This window comes from Neofelis nebulosa, chromosome 3, assembly GCF_028018385.1.
Source record: "Neofelis nebulosa isolate mNeoNeb1 chromosome 3, mNeoNeb1.pri, whole genome shotgun sequence".
NCBI classification, from domain to species: domain Eukaryota; kingdom Metazoa; phylum Chordata; class Mammalia; order Carnivora; family Felidae; genus Neofelis; species Neofelis nebulosa.
In genome coordinates this window covers 50782924-50804956 of record NC_080784.1, presented here as the reverse complement: position 1 = coordinate 50804956, position 22033 = coordinate 50782924, and the positions used below count along the sequence as shown (strand labels likewise).

The 22033-nt window shown below is 38.2% G+C and overlaps 1 protein-coding gene across 1 annotated transcript in view; it reads right to left on the bottom strand.

Annotated features, from left to right (window-relative positions):
- ELP3 (elongator acetyltransferase complex subunit 3) overlaps nucleotides 1-22033 on the bottom strand; it is a 99742-nt gene that overhangs the window by 32270 nt on the left and 45439 nt on the right. Inside the window, exons 8-10 of the mRNA XM_058720771.1 lie at nucleotides 21682-21843; nucleotides 19158-19284; nucleotides 8612-8805 (exon numbers count right to left, since the gene is read on the bottom strand). Of these exons, the coding sequence (XP_058576754.1) occupies nucleotides 8612-8805; nucleotides 19158-19284; nucleotides 21682-21843 (483 nt within the window). The remainder of the gene's footprint in view (nucleotides 1-8611; nucleotides 8806-19157; nucleotides 19285-21681; nucleotides 21844-22033) is intronic.

Below are 22033 nucleotides of genomic sequence, written 5' to 3'. Positions count from 1 at the left end.
GGTCTGAAGTTTCTCAAGCTTCAGAAGCATGTTTTGGTTGCAAATTGGTATTCCTATTCTAATGCTTCACAGTGACTTAAATATCACATGGAGGCCAACAGCTGTCAAATAGCCTGCAGGAAGCAGCACTTTCCTGAGGCTCCATCATGTGTCTGGACAGAATTTTACATTTAATCATTCACTGCACCCTTCAAGGCGGCAATACAGAATCACTATTAGAATACTGCTTCATAAAAATACCCAGTAAAATGTTATTGACCCAAGTGTCATAAAATTAAAAGTGTAAATTAGTTAAGGTGGGGAAAATGTCCAATTAAAAATATCAAGCAATGTATCTGTAAAATATAGTATTTTTAAAAAGCCAAGTATAAAACATTGTGCTTTCATTTTATTTTTTTATTTTTATTTTTTAAATTTTTATTTATTTATTTTTGAGACAGAGACAGAGCATGAGCAGGGGAGGGGCAGAGAGAAGTGGAGACACAGAATCCAAAGCGGGCTCCAGCCTCTGAGCTGTCAGCACAGAGCCCGACGTGGGGCTCAAACTCACGGAGTGTGAGATCATGACCTGAGCTGAAGACGGACGCTCAACCTACTGAGCCACCCTACTTTCCTTCCTTTGTCCCTCCCTTCTAACACCTGTCTGAAAAACATTTTTCTTCTCCCTGTATGTTTAGATTCACAAGTCGATACTAAGTATATCGCCTGTCACTGGCAGAAGTTGTCACTGGGTGAACCTACATAGGAAGAGTCAGATATCCTAAAGGCTCAGAGCATGAAGACACGTATGATTTTCCTTTACTATGATTTAAAACAAAAATAAACTCTAATTATTAAATTACCCAGATTCTATACTCTGGGAGGAGGCTTTTCCCCTTTGCCAAAGGTTTCTTTATCAGTTTTCTACATTCTCCAAATTGCTCTAAAAGTTTAAAACTGAAGCTAGAAGGAATGTTGGTAAGTCAAAACCATATGATTCTCTCTTCCCAAATCAGGTTTCTTAGTCACTTAACACTGTGTAGAGACCCAGCCTTCTCTTGTACACACTGTGTACAATGTTTGAGTTACCCACTAAAACTTTCCTTAGCACCCCTATTTTCAAAAATTTACCATCAGCTATTGATATCAGTTTCTTTTCTTTTCTATATTTATTTTTGAGAGAAAGAGACACAGAGAGAGAGACAGAGCATGAGTAGGGGAGGGGCAGAAAGAGAGGGAGACACAGAATTAAGAGCAGGCTCTAGGCTGGCAGCACAGAGCCTGACGTGGGGCTCAAACCCACCAACCATCAGATCATGACCTGAGCCAGTCGGACGCTTAACTGACTGAGCCACCCAGGTGCCCCACCAGTTTCTTTCTAGAGGTCCAGATATACCAAATTTGAGCTATAACCAAATATAAACATGAGTAAATGGAATTTAAGGTTTTTAAGCAGAGGCATGAACCTGTTTTACAAGAACACAGCTATCAGACTGTTACTAAGTGTGAAGTGTACTATGTGAACACAGACATGGCTTTTTGTCTCCCTAGCCTTTGTATTTATCGAGGAGAGTGAAGATAATTCAAAAGGGCTCTGAAAGATAAAAGCAAAATTAATGAAATTTTCTTTGAGCTACCGCAATAAAAAGTACCATCTACTTTATGATCCAGATTCCTGAATGGCAAATTATATATAAACCGACAACTGATTTAAGAAGAAACACAATAATCAGTTATATGAAGAAAATGTTAATCTTCACTAATTACTACAGAAATACAAATTAAAACCCCTGGGTAAATAAAAAATATAAGTATTCAATTCCATAGAGATAACTATTTATTACTCTAAATTGGTAGATTATCCAAATCCCTTTGGAAAACCATATCAATATATAAGCAAAAACTATAACTCCCCTTGTTCCAGAAAGTATATTCATCATCATCATACAAAGATGCTTACTTAGTTCCTTTATCATGAGTAGTCCTAGATTATACTAGTCTAGTAGATTACTTCATCAAAAGTAGAAAGTTCCATGTACATGGATTTTAGCTGTAGTGGAGGTCAGGATAATGACTGCAAAGCAAAAACCCTTGCTTGAGGAAAGCATCGGCCTCCTAGAGACTGGAAAGCAAGGGCTTTGGATGAATGCACTAACCTCTGCCGCTAGACTTCTTCCCAGCCTGTGCTCTTGCCTACAGTCTTAGACCCGAACCTTGGCCTCCAGCACTCGTCCCCTGCAGACTGGCTGCCCCCACAACCCACATCCTTCTATCCTGGCCATTTCTCCCACCTATTGGAGTTTTGTGCAATTCAGAGCTTAATAAACTGACAACTATTTGCATAGCCTTTAGTCAATGGGAGATTTTTGTTGAAAAAAAACCAAGGACATCCCTTCAGTCCTGAATAGAGTTTTACTCTTAATTCCTAGTTTGCTACTCATTAAATGTGTTAACAGGACTCTTAAAGCTTTATTATTTAAAGAATTTTTTTTTTTTTTTAACGAATTTCTACACCCAATGTGGGGCTTCTGGATTGAGCCAGCCAGGGACCCCCTTAAAATCTTATTTTATTTTAGCTTTACATTTCGGAAATGGTGAAACATATATCAGTTCAATTAAATAAGTAATAACCATGAAAAAAAAAGATGAAAGAAAAAAAAAAAGAAGGCTGGAAGCAACTTACATGTCCAACATTAGGGAACATTTTACTAAATGAGACAAAATGCTAGACTACTGTGCTGCCATTAAAATTTTAACTATGAAGATTACTCTAAGCCTTTAATAAGAAATGGACACAGAAATGCAAACAGAATATTTGCCAGTATATAAAATGTACTGTTGTGTAAAGATGCATTTCAAATATACAAGGAAATTTTGGGAAAAATAATATTATTTATGTATATTAATATATGTATGTTATTAATACATATTTTAAAAATGTTTTTAAAGTAGCTTTATAAAGAAATTATTTTGGTATGTAAATACAGTACCGTATGGCTGGAAATTAAGTAGGAAATGTAAGCTCTGGATAATTAATAATATTCTACAAACTCTGTTGGAAAAAAGTATAAAATCACATTCTCAGAAAGAAATGTCTTGGGAATCAATGAACAGTGGTACATAGAAGCACTCACTACCCTCAGCACCATGAAAATCTAGGCCAGAATTTCAGTGATTATTGACAACAAAAAGCATGTCAATATAAAATAAATTTGAACAACTTTTTATGCAGTATATACAAAGAAAATATGTAAATAAAAATGGGTAAAAAGTAGCAAAATATAAATCTGAATGAATTCCTATGTAGGTAGCGACAGTAATAGTTCAGTAATATTCAGTGCAAAACATAAGGTAACATATTTGAAGGAATTCTGTCCACGCTTACAGGGAAACCAATGCTTTATTTAACATTAGTCCACAGTAAGCTACATGAAACAAAAGAATTCTAATGGAAACTTGTTTAATAATAGCATAGTTGTATAGAAACAAAAAAATATAAAAATAAAATAGAAAGTATCATAAAGATTTTAATCTTTATTCTAAAACACCTAGAAAATAATTGCATTCAAAATTAAGTGAAGTATCAGTCCCAAAGCATGAAAATCTGACATCACAGGTAGACTCTGGATGACTCTCTCTACCAAAGGCATTTGCTGTGTTAGGAACTAAGTCATCAATCACTATCTTGAAATAAATTCTGAGTCTGAGATATTACTAATTCCACATTTTTATTTTTTTTTATTTTTTTTTTTTTAAATTTTTTTTTTAATGTTTTTTATTTATTTTTGGGACAGAGAGAGACAGAGCATGAACGGGGGAGGGGCAGAGAGAGAGGGAGACACAGAATCGGAAACAGGCTCCAGGCTCCGAGCCATCAGCCCAGAGCCTGACGCGGGGCTCGAACTCACGGACCGCGAGATCGTGACCTGGCTGAAGTCGGACGCTTAACCGACTGCGCCACCCAGGCGCCCCACTAATTCCACATTTTTAAAGAGATTGAACCTCGTTTCACAGCATTCCATTAAATTTTAATCCCCTGCCCCACATTTGTAAAGTAATAAGAGTGTCAATTCAAAATCTTAAACCCACACCCACCCGTACCATTTGCCCTGCATAAACCTCTTAAGTGATGTACTGACAGAAGTAGAACTGACAGTATGGCCTGTTGGCATTAGAGCTGAGGAACTCTTCTACTGCCCGATTCTCCAGAGAGAGCTGTAATGGGGTCATCACAGACAGGAAAACTGAGAACAGGGAGGTTGTTTTCATCAGCCTCAGGTTGGTTATCCACAACATTATGCCCTTCTCATCATACAACTTTTGGTTGTATAATACCCATGTTCTAAATTCTTCTGGTCATGACCCCTTTACAATTGTCCTACAGAGATTATTTCTGCTGCTCTGGTTTTCTTAAAGTCCTTATCTGCTCAGTTGGTGGTAGGCCAGGATAATGTCCTATGGTTATATTTCATGATCTATAAAATTAAGCTTTTAATGTTATAGCACTGTCTCTGTTGCCTTTGACTCACTGGTACAGGAGTAGGAAATTTAAAGCTGAAAGTGAAGGGGGAGAATGCAAATTCATCTGATTGTGTGACCTATACCTTGTTACTTTTGTTAAGAAAACTATGGTGTCTTCGGCTATGAAATTTCTATCTACTCTGTGATATTTGCTGCCATTCTCTGCTGGTGGGAAGTTATTATCTTCAGTGTTCTCTGGTTGCCCTGTAGTGTAAGTGCTTGACATTAAGTTTTTGATGTCAGAAGAAATCCATCCTGAATAAACACATTGCCACTGTATGACACAGCTACTTGCTAAACAACCAGATAAGGAATAAGGCTGCCCTTCCCCCCATGAGGTTCCCTCTTTCACAAAGCCCTGGGTAACCTAGATGACTGACCACCTGAGTGGCCCCATTTCTTCCTTATCACACCCTAATTCCCATTCCTATTCTTTAGCCATAAAGAGTGAACCCACAAAGCCCTAGACACTACACCCTTGGATCCAAATAAAGGCCGAGGTCCAGGTTCATGCCTTTCCCTTCCTACCCCACAACCTTACTGTGTACCCCTCAGGTTTTCTGGGTACATTTGAGTAATAAATGTTGTTTCTCAGGGCGCCTGGGTGGTTCAGTTGGTTAAGCGTCTGACTTGACGCTTAGCTCAGGTCATGATCTCGCGATTCTCGAGTTTGAGCACTGCGTCGGGCTCTGTGCTGACAGCTCAGAGCCTGGAGCCTGCTTTGGATTGTGTCTCCCTCTCTCTCTGCCCCTCCCCTGCTCATGCTCTCTCAAAAATAAACATTAAAAAAAATTTAAATGTTGTTTCTTAAAGTCCCCCTGATGGTTTTTACTGAGGTGCATCCTATCATGATAAGCAGTTGAAAAGCTGGTCCAGCAACATGGTCCCCTTGGGGGAAATGTCTGTTGGGGCTCACTATGAGTAATAGGGGCCAGCTGAGTGCCTCAGGTACTCAGAGCTGATAGGATTGCTATCATTAACACAACGGAGAGATTTGTTGCCATGCTCTGCTACTGGGAAGTAGTATCTTCACTTATATCTAATTGTTCAAGTCAGTTAAATGCAAATAATCTTTTCCTTTTGTCTTTGTTAATACTACTTATTACATCTTTGTTTTTAATACAATAGTATTAGTTTACATTTTTTGGAACAATCCTAAAGTTACAGAAAAAGTCCCAAGTGTATTTCCTTAAATTATTTGATGGAAAATTGGGAACAAGCTGTTCCAACACTCCCAGCATACTTATAGTAGTTCCTATGACAGGGATCCTCTCTTACATAAGCATAACATGACCATCAAAATCAGGAAATTAACACTGGTACTTCACTACTGTCTAACCCTAGACTCCACTACAGGCTCACCACTGCCCAAATAATGTTCTTTATACCGAAAGGATCTAGTCAGAACCTTGTGTTGTATTTAGGGGTTGTGACTTTTTTAGTCTCCTTCAATATGAAACTCTTTCCTTAATTCTTATAATTTTGAAGATTTCAGGCTTTTTAGAAAATCCCTCAATTTGGGTTTGTCTGATGTTGCCTCATAATTAAATTCAGATCATGGCACTTTGGCTGAGTCACACAGAAGTGACTCTGTTTTTGTTTTGTTTTTTTTTACATTTATTTATTTTTGAGAAACAGAGTGAGACAAAGCGTGAGCGGGGGAGGTGCAGAGAGAGAAGGAGACACAGAATCTGAAGCAGGCTCCAGGCTCTGAACAAGTGGCCAGCACAGAGCCTGATGCAGGGCTCAAACCCACGAACTGTGAGATCAGGACCTGAGCCGAAGTCAGATGCTCAACCCACTGAGCCACCCAGGTGCCCTGAAGTGACTCTATTTTTAATACATACTATCAGGTGGCACATGACTGTGCCTTGTACTATTACTGATGCTATTCACCTTAACCAGCTGCCAGTCTTCTCTAAAGTTCTTTCTTTCTGCTCTGTAATTACTAAGCATGTTGTAGGGAGGTACTCTGAAACAATGTGCAGTCAATTCTCGTTCTTCACAGTAATTATGTTCTACAAAGTTGTCGTGAACATTAAATTAGTGAATAGTAAGACATTGCTCCGAGGGGAAAAAACAGGGCTAGGTTCCTGTGAGCCTCTGGACACAACATTTTCATTAACTGACCAACATACAACATTGTTTCACACGTGTTTGTGTTTAAGAACACCATGTATTGCGGACAAACTAACACTGAACTCCCAGCCAATAGTGCTATAACTCAAGGCTGAATGAAACTTCTCCAACAAATGTATTTTCTCTATAAGGCACATGAGAGCCTTCTTACACTACACAACATTTCAGTACTACTTATGGGCCATTTTAAACAGTGAAATCACCAAGAAACAGCACAAAAAATGCAAAGAATGTAGTACTAAACAGGTTATGAAAAGGACACACACACACACACTATACTTATTATTTATTACATTTACAATTATTTCTGTATCTACCTATCTGTTGAAAACCATGAGTTCACACCAATGTCTCCTATTCTAAAACACCACGGGGCACATTCTTCTTCCTTTTTCACACTGTGATGTCCTTTTCAGGTAACACAAAATCTAGCTCCCATTAACCTTAATATTATCTACTTATTAGATCAACCCTCTGCAAGTAACCAATCTTTTGTTGCTGTCCTCCTCTCTGCACCCTGACATCCTCCTCGCTCTGCTCAGCCCTCAGTGAGAATGCCTTTTCACCACATTTGGTATGCAAGAGACCACACTGTTCATACTGCCTTGTCCACAAGAGCAGCCTACACATGCTGCTCTGAGCCTGTGGCCCCCACGTCTGTGCAGATGCCTGCACTGTTCAGCACCTCCTACTGCCTTTTGAACTGAACGGTTTCAGAAGGGTTGAAAAAGAAGGGGGAAGACAATGCAAACAATTTTGGCAGCTGAATTTCCTTCAGTATTTAAAAAAATAAATTGCCGAGATCATCTAGGCAATTTAGATCCTTAAATTGGGCCAATAATATAAAAAAAACCTAAGAAATCACTATGTTGTGGCAGAAGTATGGTGTGAACATCCTTCAACTTTTAAGCAAATCCATTTATGCTCTTGATAATTTTCCTTTAGTTGATACTTCTGTTTGTTTTCAGTATTGTTTTATATTATCAGGGAACACAATTGTGCTCAGTAGAGTAACAGTCACAGCAATTGATTGCACATGCATTTACTAGTCACCTTTTCACTGTGTATTTGTACTACTAGAATCTGGGCAGGTTTTGGCAAGGTGGTGAAAATGTGCCTTACTGACCAGTAAATACAGGAATGGCTTTGTCAAGATTGTAGGTAGATAGGTAACTTTTTGGCTCCTAAAACTTCTTCAAGGTTATGTTTCTTGTAAAAAAAAAAAAAAAAAAAAGTAATAAAGGCCAGGAATGCAAATGAGATCTTTGTTTTTCTCTCCTAGGAAAAAAGCAGTTAAGATGATTTCCTTCATGCCATCAGGAACAGGTCAGTCGTTCTCCACACTTACATTAATATCTGGAAAGAATGGAATTGTTGCTACTCTTTCTTTTTTCTTCAGAGGCTCTACAACAGGGATAACAGACACACGGCTACACCTCCTCCTTCCGTCCTCACTACTGTATCTAGTCATCAGCTCCTAGAACCAAGCATCATGCCTGTTACCATCGCAACACCATCTCCTGGCACATCAATCAATGGCGAGATGAATACATGAATAAGATACTGGCAAAGTGGCTTGAACACACTGTCCTTTCATTTCCATCCCTATGTACTTACAGCATTCCAGGGTCCCATTTTTGATTAAAAAAAAAAATTCAAACCCCTCAATATTAAATCAGACTATTCTCATTTTAGAAATTGTAAACAAGGGGTGCGTGGGTGGCTTAGTTGGTTAAGCATCAGACTTTGACTCAGGTCATGATCTCATCGTTCTTTGTAGGTTTGAGCCCTGTGTCGGGCTCTGTACTGACAGCTCAGAGCCTAGAGCCTGCTTTGGATTGTGTCTCCCTTTTTCTGTCCCTCCCCCAATTGCACACTGTTTCTCTCTCTCAAAAATAAACATTAAAAGAAAAAAAGAAACTGTACACAGACTCATCACTGATTATTTCTGGCAGAAAAGATAACACACTACCTCTGCACTCGGTATACTCGGGTCCATGGAGGCACAAGAGCAAGGATCCGAGCCACCAATTCGATCAGGTCACTAGGAGAATAACTTTTATATCTTCCTGATTTCCAGAGCTCATAAAGCCCAGTTCCACGAATCACCAGGGTAGGGTAGAGTTTCAAACCATCAGGACGAAAAGCAGGGTTCTCAAAAAACTCCTGTGAATGGAGAACAGAAAATTACCACTCCGTTAGTTCTGCAGAGATTGGTGAAGTTTCGGTGGTCAAGTTTCAGTCCTGGGCCAAGTTCTCTCACATACCTACACAGTCCTTAGACTGCTTTTCCTTTCCATCAAGGGAGAGGATGCAGACAGAACAGAAACTCATTGTTTTCACAGCCTCACTGAAGCAAGCTGTGTGTGTGCTGGGTTACAAAGCCCTCGTTAATCCAGCCCCGGTCTATTGCTGCAGTCTCAGCTCCTGCCACCCTCACCACCTTGCCTTTCTGCCTTTGCGAAGGCAATTTCCTCTGCCTGGAAAGGACATCAATTTTATTTCATCTAGCTAATCTTCAGGTCTCAGCATGAATGCCAATTCTTCAAAGAGGCCTTCCTGACCTTCAAATACAAGTTGCCTCCCTTAAAAAATATTATATTGTATTCTGTATTACTGCTTGCTTAATATCATCACACTGATAATTTATCTGATGCCTGCCTTCACCTCTAGACTGTTTCTTTCCTTAATAATAGATTTAATTGTTTAAACTTCTAAAAAGTTGTGACAGAAATCATCACTTGCCTGCAAAACCTAAAATGCTTACCAAATAGCCCTTTGTAGGAAAAGTATGCCAATCCCTGGATATGACTATTTTGTCTTCAGGCCAGCTGGCACTGTTCCTAACCTGGGATACACACTATTTGTTATCTAGACACTGAGAAATACATCTAATTTATCTACTCTGACATAGTCATTTCCTGTACTATATCATCCCAGCTGGCTTTATTTGGGAATAAAGCAAGGAGACACCACGCATTACCCTTTCCATGACTTTGCACTGCTCATTTGCTTTTAATTTTGCACAATGTGTGATGGAGGAATGAAGGTGGACTCAGTTTCCTCTAACCCCACCCTGGCATTAGTATCTATAAAGCCAGCAGTACTGCACCTTGTGAAACCATAACAATGCTTTTTATTTCGTGCTACATTCTTGCCAAGCTTTCCATTGCTTAACTTGCTTTTCAAAGAGATGTAACTATAGACTTTTCGATCTCTCTCACTGATTTGTGTAATATTCTTAAATGCTATATTCTTTGTGCATCATTTGGTCCTAGGGATATTCTTCTGTAATTGCAATGTAATTTTCCCTGTAACATTTATATATTAAAGATTCATCAGGCCTTTGATAGTTTATAGCCACCCAAAAGAATACATATGCAAGTCATTCTGTACCTAGTTTTGAATCCATATTAGAACATGGTATTTCAGAGGAGCAGTTCAGGTGCTTATATGATAAGTTTAGAAGGTAGATGGGCTGATAAGAATGATGATAGACGAAACTGGTTCTGGACTTCTGGCTAAACATGGAGAATTAAAATATGTGTTTCCTTCTTTTCCCTCCAAAACCACAGTAAAATAACAGAGATGATTTTTTCAAAAAGTGTAAATCCAGAAGAACAAAGAGAATATCAGAGGAGATGAAGGTGGAGGGGAGAGAGGACTGGCCCAGTGATGGTAATACATTTTTGAAAGACAAAAATGAAGACTGGTAAATGACTTTGCAAGTATAGAAAACTGTAAACAAAGTATTTGCAAAAGGGGATACCAATGAAAGACCAGCTCAGTTACACTACAGTCCCAGAAAGGCTCATGAGTCAAAAGTACCAGGAACCAGGCAGGATAGAAGCAATCATGGCATCAAAGTGTATACATGGAGGGATTTATCCCTTATTCCTTTGCCCTTCCCATAAGAATTCTACCTATTTGTTCCCTGAAGAAACTGCTGGATTCTGAAATTCCAGGTACAAAGGAAAGTCTGGGTGGGGATAAAGGCTGGAAACAGGGAGATTAAGTGAAAGTCAGCACACTGACTAGTGGATTCCCTGCCTTGCTCCCCTGATGCCAGCAGTCAATTTTCTATGACCTATTCATACTGCCAGCCCCCAAACAGGAAGTTGGAGAGTTCATCTCTGGATTAATCAAATGGCCCTAAATAAGAGTTCAAGATACTGACATTCAAGTACTGCTCTTTTAGTCCCTTACTTTTAAAGTATGACCATTTGGCTAAGGATCACCAGAAACTTGCGGAAAGCCTAGAAAAGAAAGGGCAGAACAAAACAAAAAGGAAAAAAAAAAAGGAACTGAGAGGAAAGAGGCATTGTGTAAAGGAGAATAAAACTTAAAAAAAACAAAACAAAAACCTTTATAATTTCTTCAGAGAGATAAGAGAAAATATATTACATCCATTAAACACGAATAAAATGCTAGAGAAAAATCAAACAACCAGGATGTAAGAAAGAACTTTTGAAAATCAAAGCCATTACAAAAATTAAAACATGTATTAGAAAAGTTGAAAGACAAAGGTGAGAATATAAGAAGAAAGCAGGAAAAAAAGGACAAATAGGTAAAAAATTTATGAAAATTCTTGATGACGAATATGAGATCTAACATTTGCTTAAGAGGAGTTTTAGAAAGAGAACACAGAAAATGAAAGGGGAAAATTATCCAGTGGTACAACAGATGACAGACCCTTCAAAATCTAGCACAATTAGTTAAAAAAAAAAAAAAAAAAACTCTTGCTAAGATACATTACTGTGGAATTTCACAACATATGGGATAAAGACAATTTCCTAAAATATTCCAGAGTAAAAAACAAACCAACCCATCCAGGTTACATACATTATAGGATTAAAGAGTAAGGAATATAGGATGAGGAATAAAAAAGATATTGTGCTCCTTAAGAGCTGTACGAAAAGCTGCACGGCAGTGGTGCAATGCCTTAAAAAAATTATTTTACAGAATTCTGTAAGTGTGAAGGTAGAACAGAGCCATTTTTTAGCACGCAAAAGGCTTACTTCCCATGATGAATTCTTCCTCAGGAAGCTGCTGGAAAATGTATTTTAGTAAAGTCAAGGAATAAACCAATAAACAGGGTTAACTTGGAATCCAGAAAACAAAGTATCCAAGCCACAAGAGTGGTGACAAGAAGCCCCCAAAGAGGACACTTGTGAAGTAGGCATAGAGAACTGCCAGTTCAGTTTGGAGTTGGAAGAGGGGACATCCAGGAGTCATGGTGCTAGCCTAAAAAATTAACTGACAGAATATCTAATAAGTTAGGACACTGATAGAGAGGCTTTACCATTGGGTGGGTACATTTGAAAGTTACAGGTGCACAGAGAACAAGGTAAATAATAATAATTTAAAAAAAGACAACTGTTAACTCTAGAAAGAAACAAATGGTTGTTCAAGAAAAGAACGTTAGTATATTTCGTGGCTCCATGTCAGTAATCATTTATGTAAAAACTGTAATGTAAACACTGACCATTAACTACTAATGTAACTAATGTAACTAAAATAGTGATGTAACAATATTGGGAGAATGGGAGCAGAGTATTAAAGAATGAACTTTTCAAAGACTATAACAGAAAGACAAGAGAATCGATCTAAAACTGACAATCAGGAAAAAAGCAATCCAAGCCTGGTGGTAAGAAATATAGACGTAAATACCAGGGCAACAACCCCAGCTACAACAGTTGAAAGTGGCAGAGGACTACTGTGTTTGTCATTTTACTATGTAACAGCTTTTCTATGATAGGGATAAAAAACTGAACGTCATTCTGGTACCATGTGAATGGCAAGTAGAAGGGAACACAGCTAGTGGCAGGGCGACTTAGCTGAGGAGCCGTTTCACTGTGCAGGTGAGCTGAGGAAAGTATGAACTCCAGTTGCGGCAGTGGGATGAAGAGGACAGGACGACAGCTTTGAAAGATACGCAGAGGGAGAAACTGACAGAATGTCCCGTGGAATTCGACTCAGGGTATGAGGGGACAATCACAGCAGCAAAGATTTACTGAGCACTCACTATGTGCCAGGAACTTTTCTAAATGTGTTGCATGTATTTTCTCAGCAAATCTTCATAATAGGTTGATACTATAATTAATATCATTTTTGAGATGAGGAAACTGGGGAACAAAGCAGTCAAAACAGTCTGCTACTAAGTGGTGGGGCCAGGATTCAAACTGGACAGTCTGGCTCCAGAGTCCAAATATTCTCTACCTGCTCCTGAATGATTCCTGAATTTCTGACTAGGGAGAGTATATGGATAAAGGGGCCACCAACTATGATAGGAAATACAAGAGGAAGGGGGAACAGATAAATATGTCTATACTGGACATACTAAGTTCTAATTACATGTATGGCATCTGGTGCTAGTTGAAGAGTATTAAGTAACTGGTCCTAGGAGCCTAAGGCTTCAGGCTGGAGAGAAAATGAGGCTCACCAAAGCATACGTGGTCAAGTTAGAACAACAGAAGAAAGGCAATCATACAGAACAGAGCAAAAGATGGAACCTACATCTAAATGGAGGGAAGAAAAAGAAGATAGGGCAGAAAGAGGAACAGTCCTGGAGGTAAGAAGAGAGCCAGGAGATAGCAGAATCACAAAAGCCAGGGAAATGAGAATCCCAAAATGGAGACACTCTTTAACAATAACAAATGTTAAGACTGAATAACATGACAGGAGAGAAATATTCTTTGTGTTTGGAGATTAGGAAGTATTTTACAACATTTGAAAGAAGAGTTTCAGTGGGACGTGGAAGCCAGATTGCAGCGGATTTGAGAAATGAAGGGGAGGAGGAGACAGAGACACTGCAGCGTTTGTAAAATGACCTGGGTGCACTCAAGGAAAAGAAAAGAGGGTATTGCTGTCTTTCACTGTAGTCACAATTTGACTTTTAAAATGAGACATGTATTCCTTTGATACAACTAAAACATAACTAAAAACAGAAAGAGGTTTAAAGTTTTGTTTAAAAAAAACCTCAAAATGGATAAAGGACCTGAATGTGAGACAGGAAACAATCAAAACCCTAGAGGAGAAATCAGGAAAAAAACCTCTCTGACCTCAGCCGCAGCAATTTCTTACTTGACACATCTCTAAAGGCAAGGGAATTAAAAGCAAAAATGAACTATTGGGACCTCATGAAGATAAAAAGCTTCTGCACTGCAAAGGAAACAAGCAACAAAACAAAAAGGCAACTGACAGAATGGGAAAAGATATTTGCAAATGACATATCGGACAAAGGGCTAGTATCCTAAATCTATAAAGAGCTCACCAAACTCCACACCCGAAAAACAAATAACCCAGTGAAGAAATGGGCAGAAGACATGAATAGATACTTTTCTAAAGAAGACATCCAGATGGCCAACAGGCACATGAAAAGATGCTCAATGTCTTTCCTCATGAGGGAAATACAAATCAAAACCACACTGAGATATCACCTCACACCAGCCAGAGTGGCTAAAATGAACAAATCAGGAGACTATGGATGCTGGAGAGGATGTGGAGAAATGGGAGCCCTCTCGCATTGTTGGTGGGAATGCAAACTGGTGCAGCTGCTCTGGAAAACAGTGTGGAGGTACCTCAAAAAAATTAAAAACAGACCTACCCTATGACCCAGCAATAGCACTGCTAGGAATTGACCCAAGGGATACAGGAGTGCTGATGCATAGGGGTACTTGTACCCCAATGTTTACAGCAGCACTTTCAACAATAGCCAAACTATGGAAAGAGACTAAATGTCCATCAACTGATGAATGGATAAAGAAATCGTGGTTTATATATACAATGGAATACTACTTAGCAATGAGAAAGAATGAAATCTGGCCATTTGTAGCAACGTGGATGGAACTGGAGAGTGTTATGCTAAGTGAAGTAAGTCAGGCAGAGAAAGACAAATACCACATGTTTTCACTCATATGTGGATCCTGAGAAACTTAACAGAAGACCATGGGGGAAGAGAAGGGAAAAAAAAAAGCTAGAGAGGGAGGGAGGCAGACCATAAGAGACTCTTTTTTTTTTCTTTCAATATATGAAGTTTATTGTCAAATTGGTTTCCATACAACACCCAGTGCTCATCCCAAAAGGTGCCCTCCTCAATACCCATCACCCCCCCACCCCCCGCCCATAAGAGACTCTTAAAAACTGAGAATAAACTGAGGGTTGATGGGGGATGGGAGGGCGGGGAAAGTGGGTGATGGGCATTGAGGAGGGCACCTGTTGGGATGAGCACTGGGTGTTGTATGGAAACCAATTTGAAAATAAATTTCATATTAAAAAAAATAGAGTTTTGTTAAGATCCAACTTGACTTGTATTTCAACACCATTCAGGTCACACACAGTCATTCATAGTCAGACTTCCCTTCACCTAGAAAAACTAACATAGAAAGATGCCATGGAAGGGGTGCTTACCTAAGAGCTTGGAGACTCACCACTGACTAACAGTTACTTAATCTCATGGAGCCTGTTTCCTCAACTGAGGAGACTATAACAGGTGGTCTTTTCTGAAATAATACTCTTCTTAACCTGTACCCTATGACACTATCTTAAGTAATAAGCCTTTAAAACAAGGCATTAAAAACAAAACAAATAATAAGAAATGCCTCTAGCCATCCCTGCTAAACAGTAACTTAATCACATTGGCTTTGGGGGGAAAAACAGCTCAGTGGGGGTGGGGGGGGGGAACTTGTGAGTGTCCAGCATTAATGGACTTTGAAAGACTTCTGGTAACTGACAGGAGATTCTGAAGAGAAATTTTTCCTAAAGAGAAATAGACATTCTTCATGCATTTTTAGCAATCTTAGCTTGGATATCCAAGAGCAGTCTAATTTTTAAATTAATAAAACACCAAACCAGCTAAAAGTTATTTTGAGTAATAAGTAAGCTCTATCTGAGGATAGGTGGAAAGGGCGAAGAAAAAAGAAAACTTCATTTCTGAGTTACTGGAAAATAGAAGTAAGTGCTATGTATCACACACAGCTATACGCTGTGCACCTACCACTGGATGAGAGTGTGAATTTGCAATAAACAGATGCAAATAAACAGACACTAAGAGTAGTGACCCAGAAATGACCTAAACAGCAAGGTGTAAGATCTAGACAATTTATAACATGTATACTGTTAAGCATACAACCCAAGATACGGCTGTGATAATCTCAGTAGGCTGGGTAGTAGCTTTATGGATCCGTGCCAGGAAAGGCTATCCTGTCCTCTACAGAGATAACATTTTGTAGACTTGTGTAATTATACCAGCAGAACCCCAATTTAGCAACCTTTCCTATGGAACAAAACACATTAAGGAAAATATATCTGTGGGTTGCTAATGATGTGACAATAAAATAAAGTAGGGAAAAAAGTTTTAAAGTATAAAATATTACTGCCTACTAGTTCAGGAAAGGTTGTGAATTCCAAATAGACCCAAACAAGATTTCCTAAACAAAAACTAGTTTTAAAAGTTTTATGTGAATTTTTATTGGAGTGTATCTTAAATACAGAAAAGTACACAAACTCCAACTGTACATCTTGACAGATTTTTATAAATCATGTAACCAGCACCCAGATACTCAAATTAAGAAAAATCGTATCAAAACCTTAGAAAGGCCACCTCATACCTATTTCCAGTTACAATTCCACCCAAAGTTTTTGGACTTCATATTAACAGAAATGTGTTTTAGGTGGTCTTTTGGATCTGTTTTCTTTTGCTCAATTTTATGTTGAAGAGAGTCAGTCATGTTGTTGCATAAGGTTGTAATTCATTATTTTTTATAGTATTTCATTGTATGACTACATCACTATTTACACATTCTCTTGTTAATGGACACTTGGGTTCTTGTTGCTCTGATATTACCAACAGTACTTTGTAACCATGACTTTTGGTAAATATATGTAGGCATTTCTGCTGAGAATACATCTAGGAGTACAATTCCTAGGACATGGGTATGCATATGTTCATAATTAGCAGATAATGTCAAACAGTTTTTTTTTTTACCATGATATACCAATGTAAATTTACTGCCACAAGCAGTAAATGAAGAAAGAGTTCTAGTTGTTCCATACTCTTACTAACACTTGATTTTGTCTTTTTTCATTTTACCTCTTCTTAGCTTTTCTGTTAAGAATACAATAGGAACGCATCATAGTTTAAAATTTCATTTCTTTGAAGATTAATGACTTTAACAACTTTTAAATATGTTTACTGGCTGTTCAAATATTGTATTTCTGTAGTAGTGCCTGTTCAAGTGTTTTTGCCCATTCTCTTATTGAGCTTTCTGCTTTTTTCTTATTGATTTGTAGAAATTATTTAAGATAATTTTAAATTAATTTTGCAGAAAATTTTTCTCTAGAGAGAAATAGGATTTCTCATGTTAGCTCTATTTTGTCACTCATTTATGTGCTGGGATGTAGTCAGAAAAGAAATAATATAGTGTTCATATTCTCTTTGATTTTTTCTGAAAAGATTACAAACAAGGAAGACAGATCTGTTTACATGAAGGGTTATCTTTGCAATATTATCACTGAACTTTTCTTTATTTTGAAGACACTAAGGAAAATGAATAGTAAGGCTCCGCTATTTGCTATTATTTAAAACATGCCATAATTTTTTCCCCAAGGATACTTAAAGTTATGAATTCTAGCTATATCCCTGATTAACCTAAGAGCTGTGCTAAAGAAAAGTGTTTCAGAGGACTTTTAGGCTTGAAGCCTGAGTACCTGGCTATTAACTACTGAGGAGAGGTTATTAGATTCAAAATCTACACAGCTAACACGGGGGAATTAGTAACAGGGACATTTATGAATTAGTACTATCTTCAGTTGTAATTCATGGGCTTAAAAATAAAAAAAATTTAAAAGGAAAGAAAGAATTATTAATGTCACAAGTAAGGCAAAGTGAATTCCATTTTTCTAAATAGAGTAAAATATTTTTGTGAATAAAATAACTTAATACTTTCATCCTCTTCTCTCCAAGAATATCCCTAAGGCACTTTCCCTATCTGAGAATCTAAAGGAAAAAAAAAAAAAAAGTTCTTACCAATCTCATTTCCCAACATGTGACAGAGAGTAAAAACAAACAAAAACCCAGCCAACCTGGAGTTAGATATTAAAATATCAAAGAAGAGAAAACCCAGAAAAAAACCCAAACATTTTCTTTCACTATTTAAGGAAATCCTGAAAGAGAAAGGCAGTTCTAAATTCAGAAGCATCTGAAGAAATCATAAATAAATAGGATGGATTTGACAGCAGATACAAAAGTGAAAGGCCCAAGACAGGCTGGGTAAAAATGTGTAACAACTATAAAAACAAACAAGGAGGGGCGCCTGGGTGGCGCAGTCGGTTAAGCGTCCGACTTCAGCCAGGTCACGATCTCGCGGTCCGTGAGTTCGAGCCCCGCGTCAGGCTCTGGGCCGATGGCTCGGAGCCTGGAGCCTGTTTCCGATTCTGTGTCTCCCTCTCTCTCTGCCCCTCCCCCGTTCATGCTCTGTCTCTCTCTGTCCCAAAAATAAATAAAAAATGTTAAAAAAAAAAAAAAAAAAAAAAAAAAAACAAACAAGGAATCTATAATGTCCTTACCTAGAAAGTTCATCTAAATTAACATTAAAAATAGTCATATCCAATAGAGTAATTGGTCAGAGAACAAAAATGCACAATTCTAAAAAGATGAATTATGATTATTGCATGCAAACCTAAAAAGCGTATTAATATAATTACAAAATACAAGTTGAAATGACATTTTTATCCACTAAATTAGCAAATATAGAAACATTATAACTATGTGTGTATATAAATATATAAACAGGAGAGTGTTACTTGGGGAAAAAATAACCCTGCTAAAGTGAGTATAAATTGTTATAACCCTCTGAAAAGCAATTAAGTAATATGGAGAAACTCTTGAAGTGTTTATACCTTTACCTGACAATTCTACTGCAGGGAATTTATCCTAACGAACAGCCCTAAATACTACAAAAAGTTATAGGCATCAAATTGTTTACCTGCAGTGCTATTTACAATACAAAAAACTGGTAATACCTTCAATTTAAAAAATTTGGAAGTAGTTAAGCAAAGTAAGGCATATTTATTCAATGGAAATTAAGCACACATTTAAATATGTTAACATTGACTAACACAGATAAATGCTTATATAACATTAAGTGAAAAAGCAATTAAAATAATTACTTATCATATATATGCCAGTTTGTCTGTGTGTGTGTGTGTGTATGTCTGTGTGTATATCTATATCTATCTATCTATCCATCCATATATATACGTCTGTGTGTATATCCCTCTGAAAAGCCTAAGCATAAAAAAATCCTAGGAGGAAGTACATTAAAATGTTAGGGTTTTATTTGGTGTGGGCACTGTGAAGAATGACTCTTCTTTGTTTACAGTGTTCTACTCTTCCATAATAAGGACATATTGCTTTAATAATGGGGGAAACATTAGCAGCAAATAATCACAAAGAGCAGAAGGGGTAGAAGCAGCATGCAGAGGCAGCCTAAATCAGCCTGGTTGAAGACAACACTTACTGTAAACTGTTCAATGTCCCTCTCTAGTCCCACATTTGGCAGATCAGGCATCATATGAGCCACGACTTTGAAACCAGAATCCTTGGCTAGGTGAAATGACTCGCAGACTGCCTTCACAGTGTGGCCCCTGAGGAAAGAAAATTCACTACCTGTTACACAAATAAAAGGGCAAGAAGGTTAACACAAGGAACAGAGGAAAAACGATCTATAACAGTGGTTTTATAATGAAGACTAATATGGTTGGGGAATAAAAATCTCAGAAAATCATTTTTATGTCTCTATCTCTGAGAAGGCCTGGAAATAAATCATTTCACTTCTGAGATATTTCTCAGAAATTCCTCATGTACCTACTCAAGGTTCTGACAGTAAATGACTGGGGTAACCAGAGTTAATGTCTACTAAAATTATTTGGTTTAGCATCATCAGCCAAAGTAAGGTTACTAATATACATATTTAAGTTAAAAAAAAAAATAATGGGCTCAAAACCAGGCAGAAGCAGCCTCTTGTGATGCTCTTTCCTCTAAAAACCTTTTGAAATTATTTGTAGAAATAAATTAGGTGTCATAGAGTGACACCTATGTACAAAATAGATTTCACTCTGGTGGTCTGCAAGGTCCTTTAAAAATGAGAAAAGTGAATGATTTAGTGACAGGGCAGAATCATTTGCGGCCAGCTGGATAAATCATCTTAACATTCCAGTATCACATCCAAGTAGGAAGCAAGCCCAAGAACAATTTGGGGCTACTAATGACTGAAGCCCTATGTCAATCCTTTCATCTCTGAGACATTCCCATTCACCACAAAAAATTCCTAGAAACATGGACTCCAGCCCACTCTGGATGTTCCCATCCATTTCCAATCTCTTTTTGCTAATCATTTCCCAATTTATATGACTAGGCCAGGCCTCTCTCCTGACACACCATCCAAATATCCAGTACTCTAAAACTGTACTGTCAATTGTACAATACCACAGTCTCTAGGCACAGTCACTCAGTTTATATTAATTAATTAAAATGAAAAATTTAGTTCCTCCTACTACCATATCGGACAGCGTAGGTGTAGAACACCTTTCTTCTTTAACACCTTCTTTAAACACCTTCTTGTTTAAATGAGTGCAACAGTCTCTTAACTGGTCTTCCTTCTAGCTTGTTCTTCTTAATCCACTCCCATACTGTGATCCTTACAAAGGGATCTTTCTAAAACGTAGGTATGCTCCTATCACAACTTAGTTTAGTCTGTCCTCAGATTAAAGCCCAAACTCCCTGGGCTGACTTCTAAGGTTCCTCATCATTTGGCCACCCTGGCTTACCTTTGCAGCCTCACCTCTTACCACTCTCCTATCTCATGCTCTATGCTGTAACCAACTTAACCTACCCCGAATCCCCGAAATATGCCATATGCTCAGGAGTTTGCTTGTATGCTTCTTTCCGCTTGAAATAATCCTCTTCCCCACCTAAGTCATACTCTTCCTTTAAGCCTCAGGTCTGACGTCATTCTTTTCAGAAAGCCTTCCTGACCTTCAAGAGACTCTTCCCATCTCCACAGGTATGACTCTTGATTACAGCAGCAGTCAAACCAGTGTTTCCGGTTTAAGACTCCCCCTACAAGAGTGCATTCTACTCAGGTTAATCTTTCTTAAGTCTGATATCTGTGCAATTCTTCCCTGTGTTCAAAAGTATCTAACAGACCTCTATTACCTAAAGGAAAGATTCCTCCCTCCTCAGCCTGGCATTCTTCCTGGTTGTTTCTAAGATGCTGACTGGTGTAAGTTTCCCTAGTTCTCTTTTACTTCCTTCTCCTACCACAACCCCCAGTCATGTCTGCCCCTCCCAGTAAAGCAGACCCAACTCAACACATACCAATTCCCTGAAGCCTGTCTTTACACCTACAGTCAATGATCTGTGCTGCCTAATAAAGTCCTACAATCTTTTGCTTTTCTCTAATTCACCAATTAATCATAAAGTTCCTTACACAGCTAACCTTTCATGTGTGTCTTTTCTCCCCAACTTAGTGATCTATTTCTAGAGTTCTAGAAGAGAGCTTCATAGGGCTCTATCAATCCTTATTTCTATCCTTCCTTACCTCCCAAATTTCTCAAAGCTTACAACCATTGCCCACCAACCTTTCATTACTCTGCCGACTGGCATCTGCTTCACAAAAACTAATCTTTTAAATATCACTTCGACTTCCTTCTTATTCAAACCCATGCTCCTCGCCTTCTCTCCAGCTTTAAACAACTGACCTTGAGCCCTGCCTTTTGCTTTCCATATGGGAAAGGCTGTTTATGACAGGAAGAAATAAGAGCATGTTTACAGGCTACTGGAAAAGAGCCAGTAGAGAAAAGGCTGGAAATCAAGGAATGGAGATGGAATTAAGAGCAGAGATAGAAGAATGACTCTGAGGAGAAGGAAACCTATCCATCCTTCTCTAAGATTGGTAGCAAGGTGGAGAGAATGAGTGTGAACATAGATATAATCAGTGGGAGTAGAAGAAGGCTTGTGCAAAATCATTTGCCCCATCTTACCTGTTGGTATCTCTGGCCACATCTTCATAGACACTCTGTACCCCAATCTCTAGCCTTGTGCAGCCATAGGTCAGCATGTCACTTAAATGCCGCTTCATACAGTAATCTGGTCTGGTCTCAATTGTAATACCAATACACTTTGTGAGGCTTCTCTCAGAATACCTGTAGAGCAAATCTAAAAGTAAACAACTTGCCACACTTTAGGACATTTGCTCCCATTTAAAGGACTGTCTTCTCTTAGTCCTCCCAGTATAAGACAGTTATTAAGAGCATGGCCTCTGGAGCCAGACTGTCTGAGTTCAAATCCTAGCTCTGCTACTTCCTAACTATGCAAGCAGAAATGTTATTAACC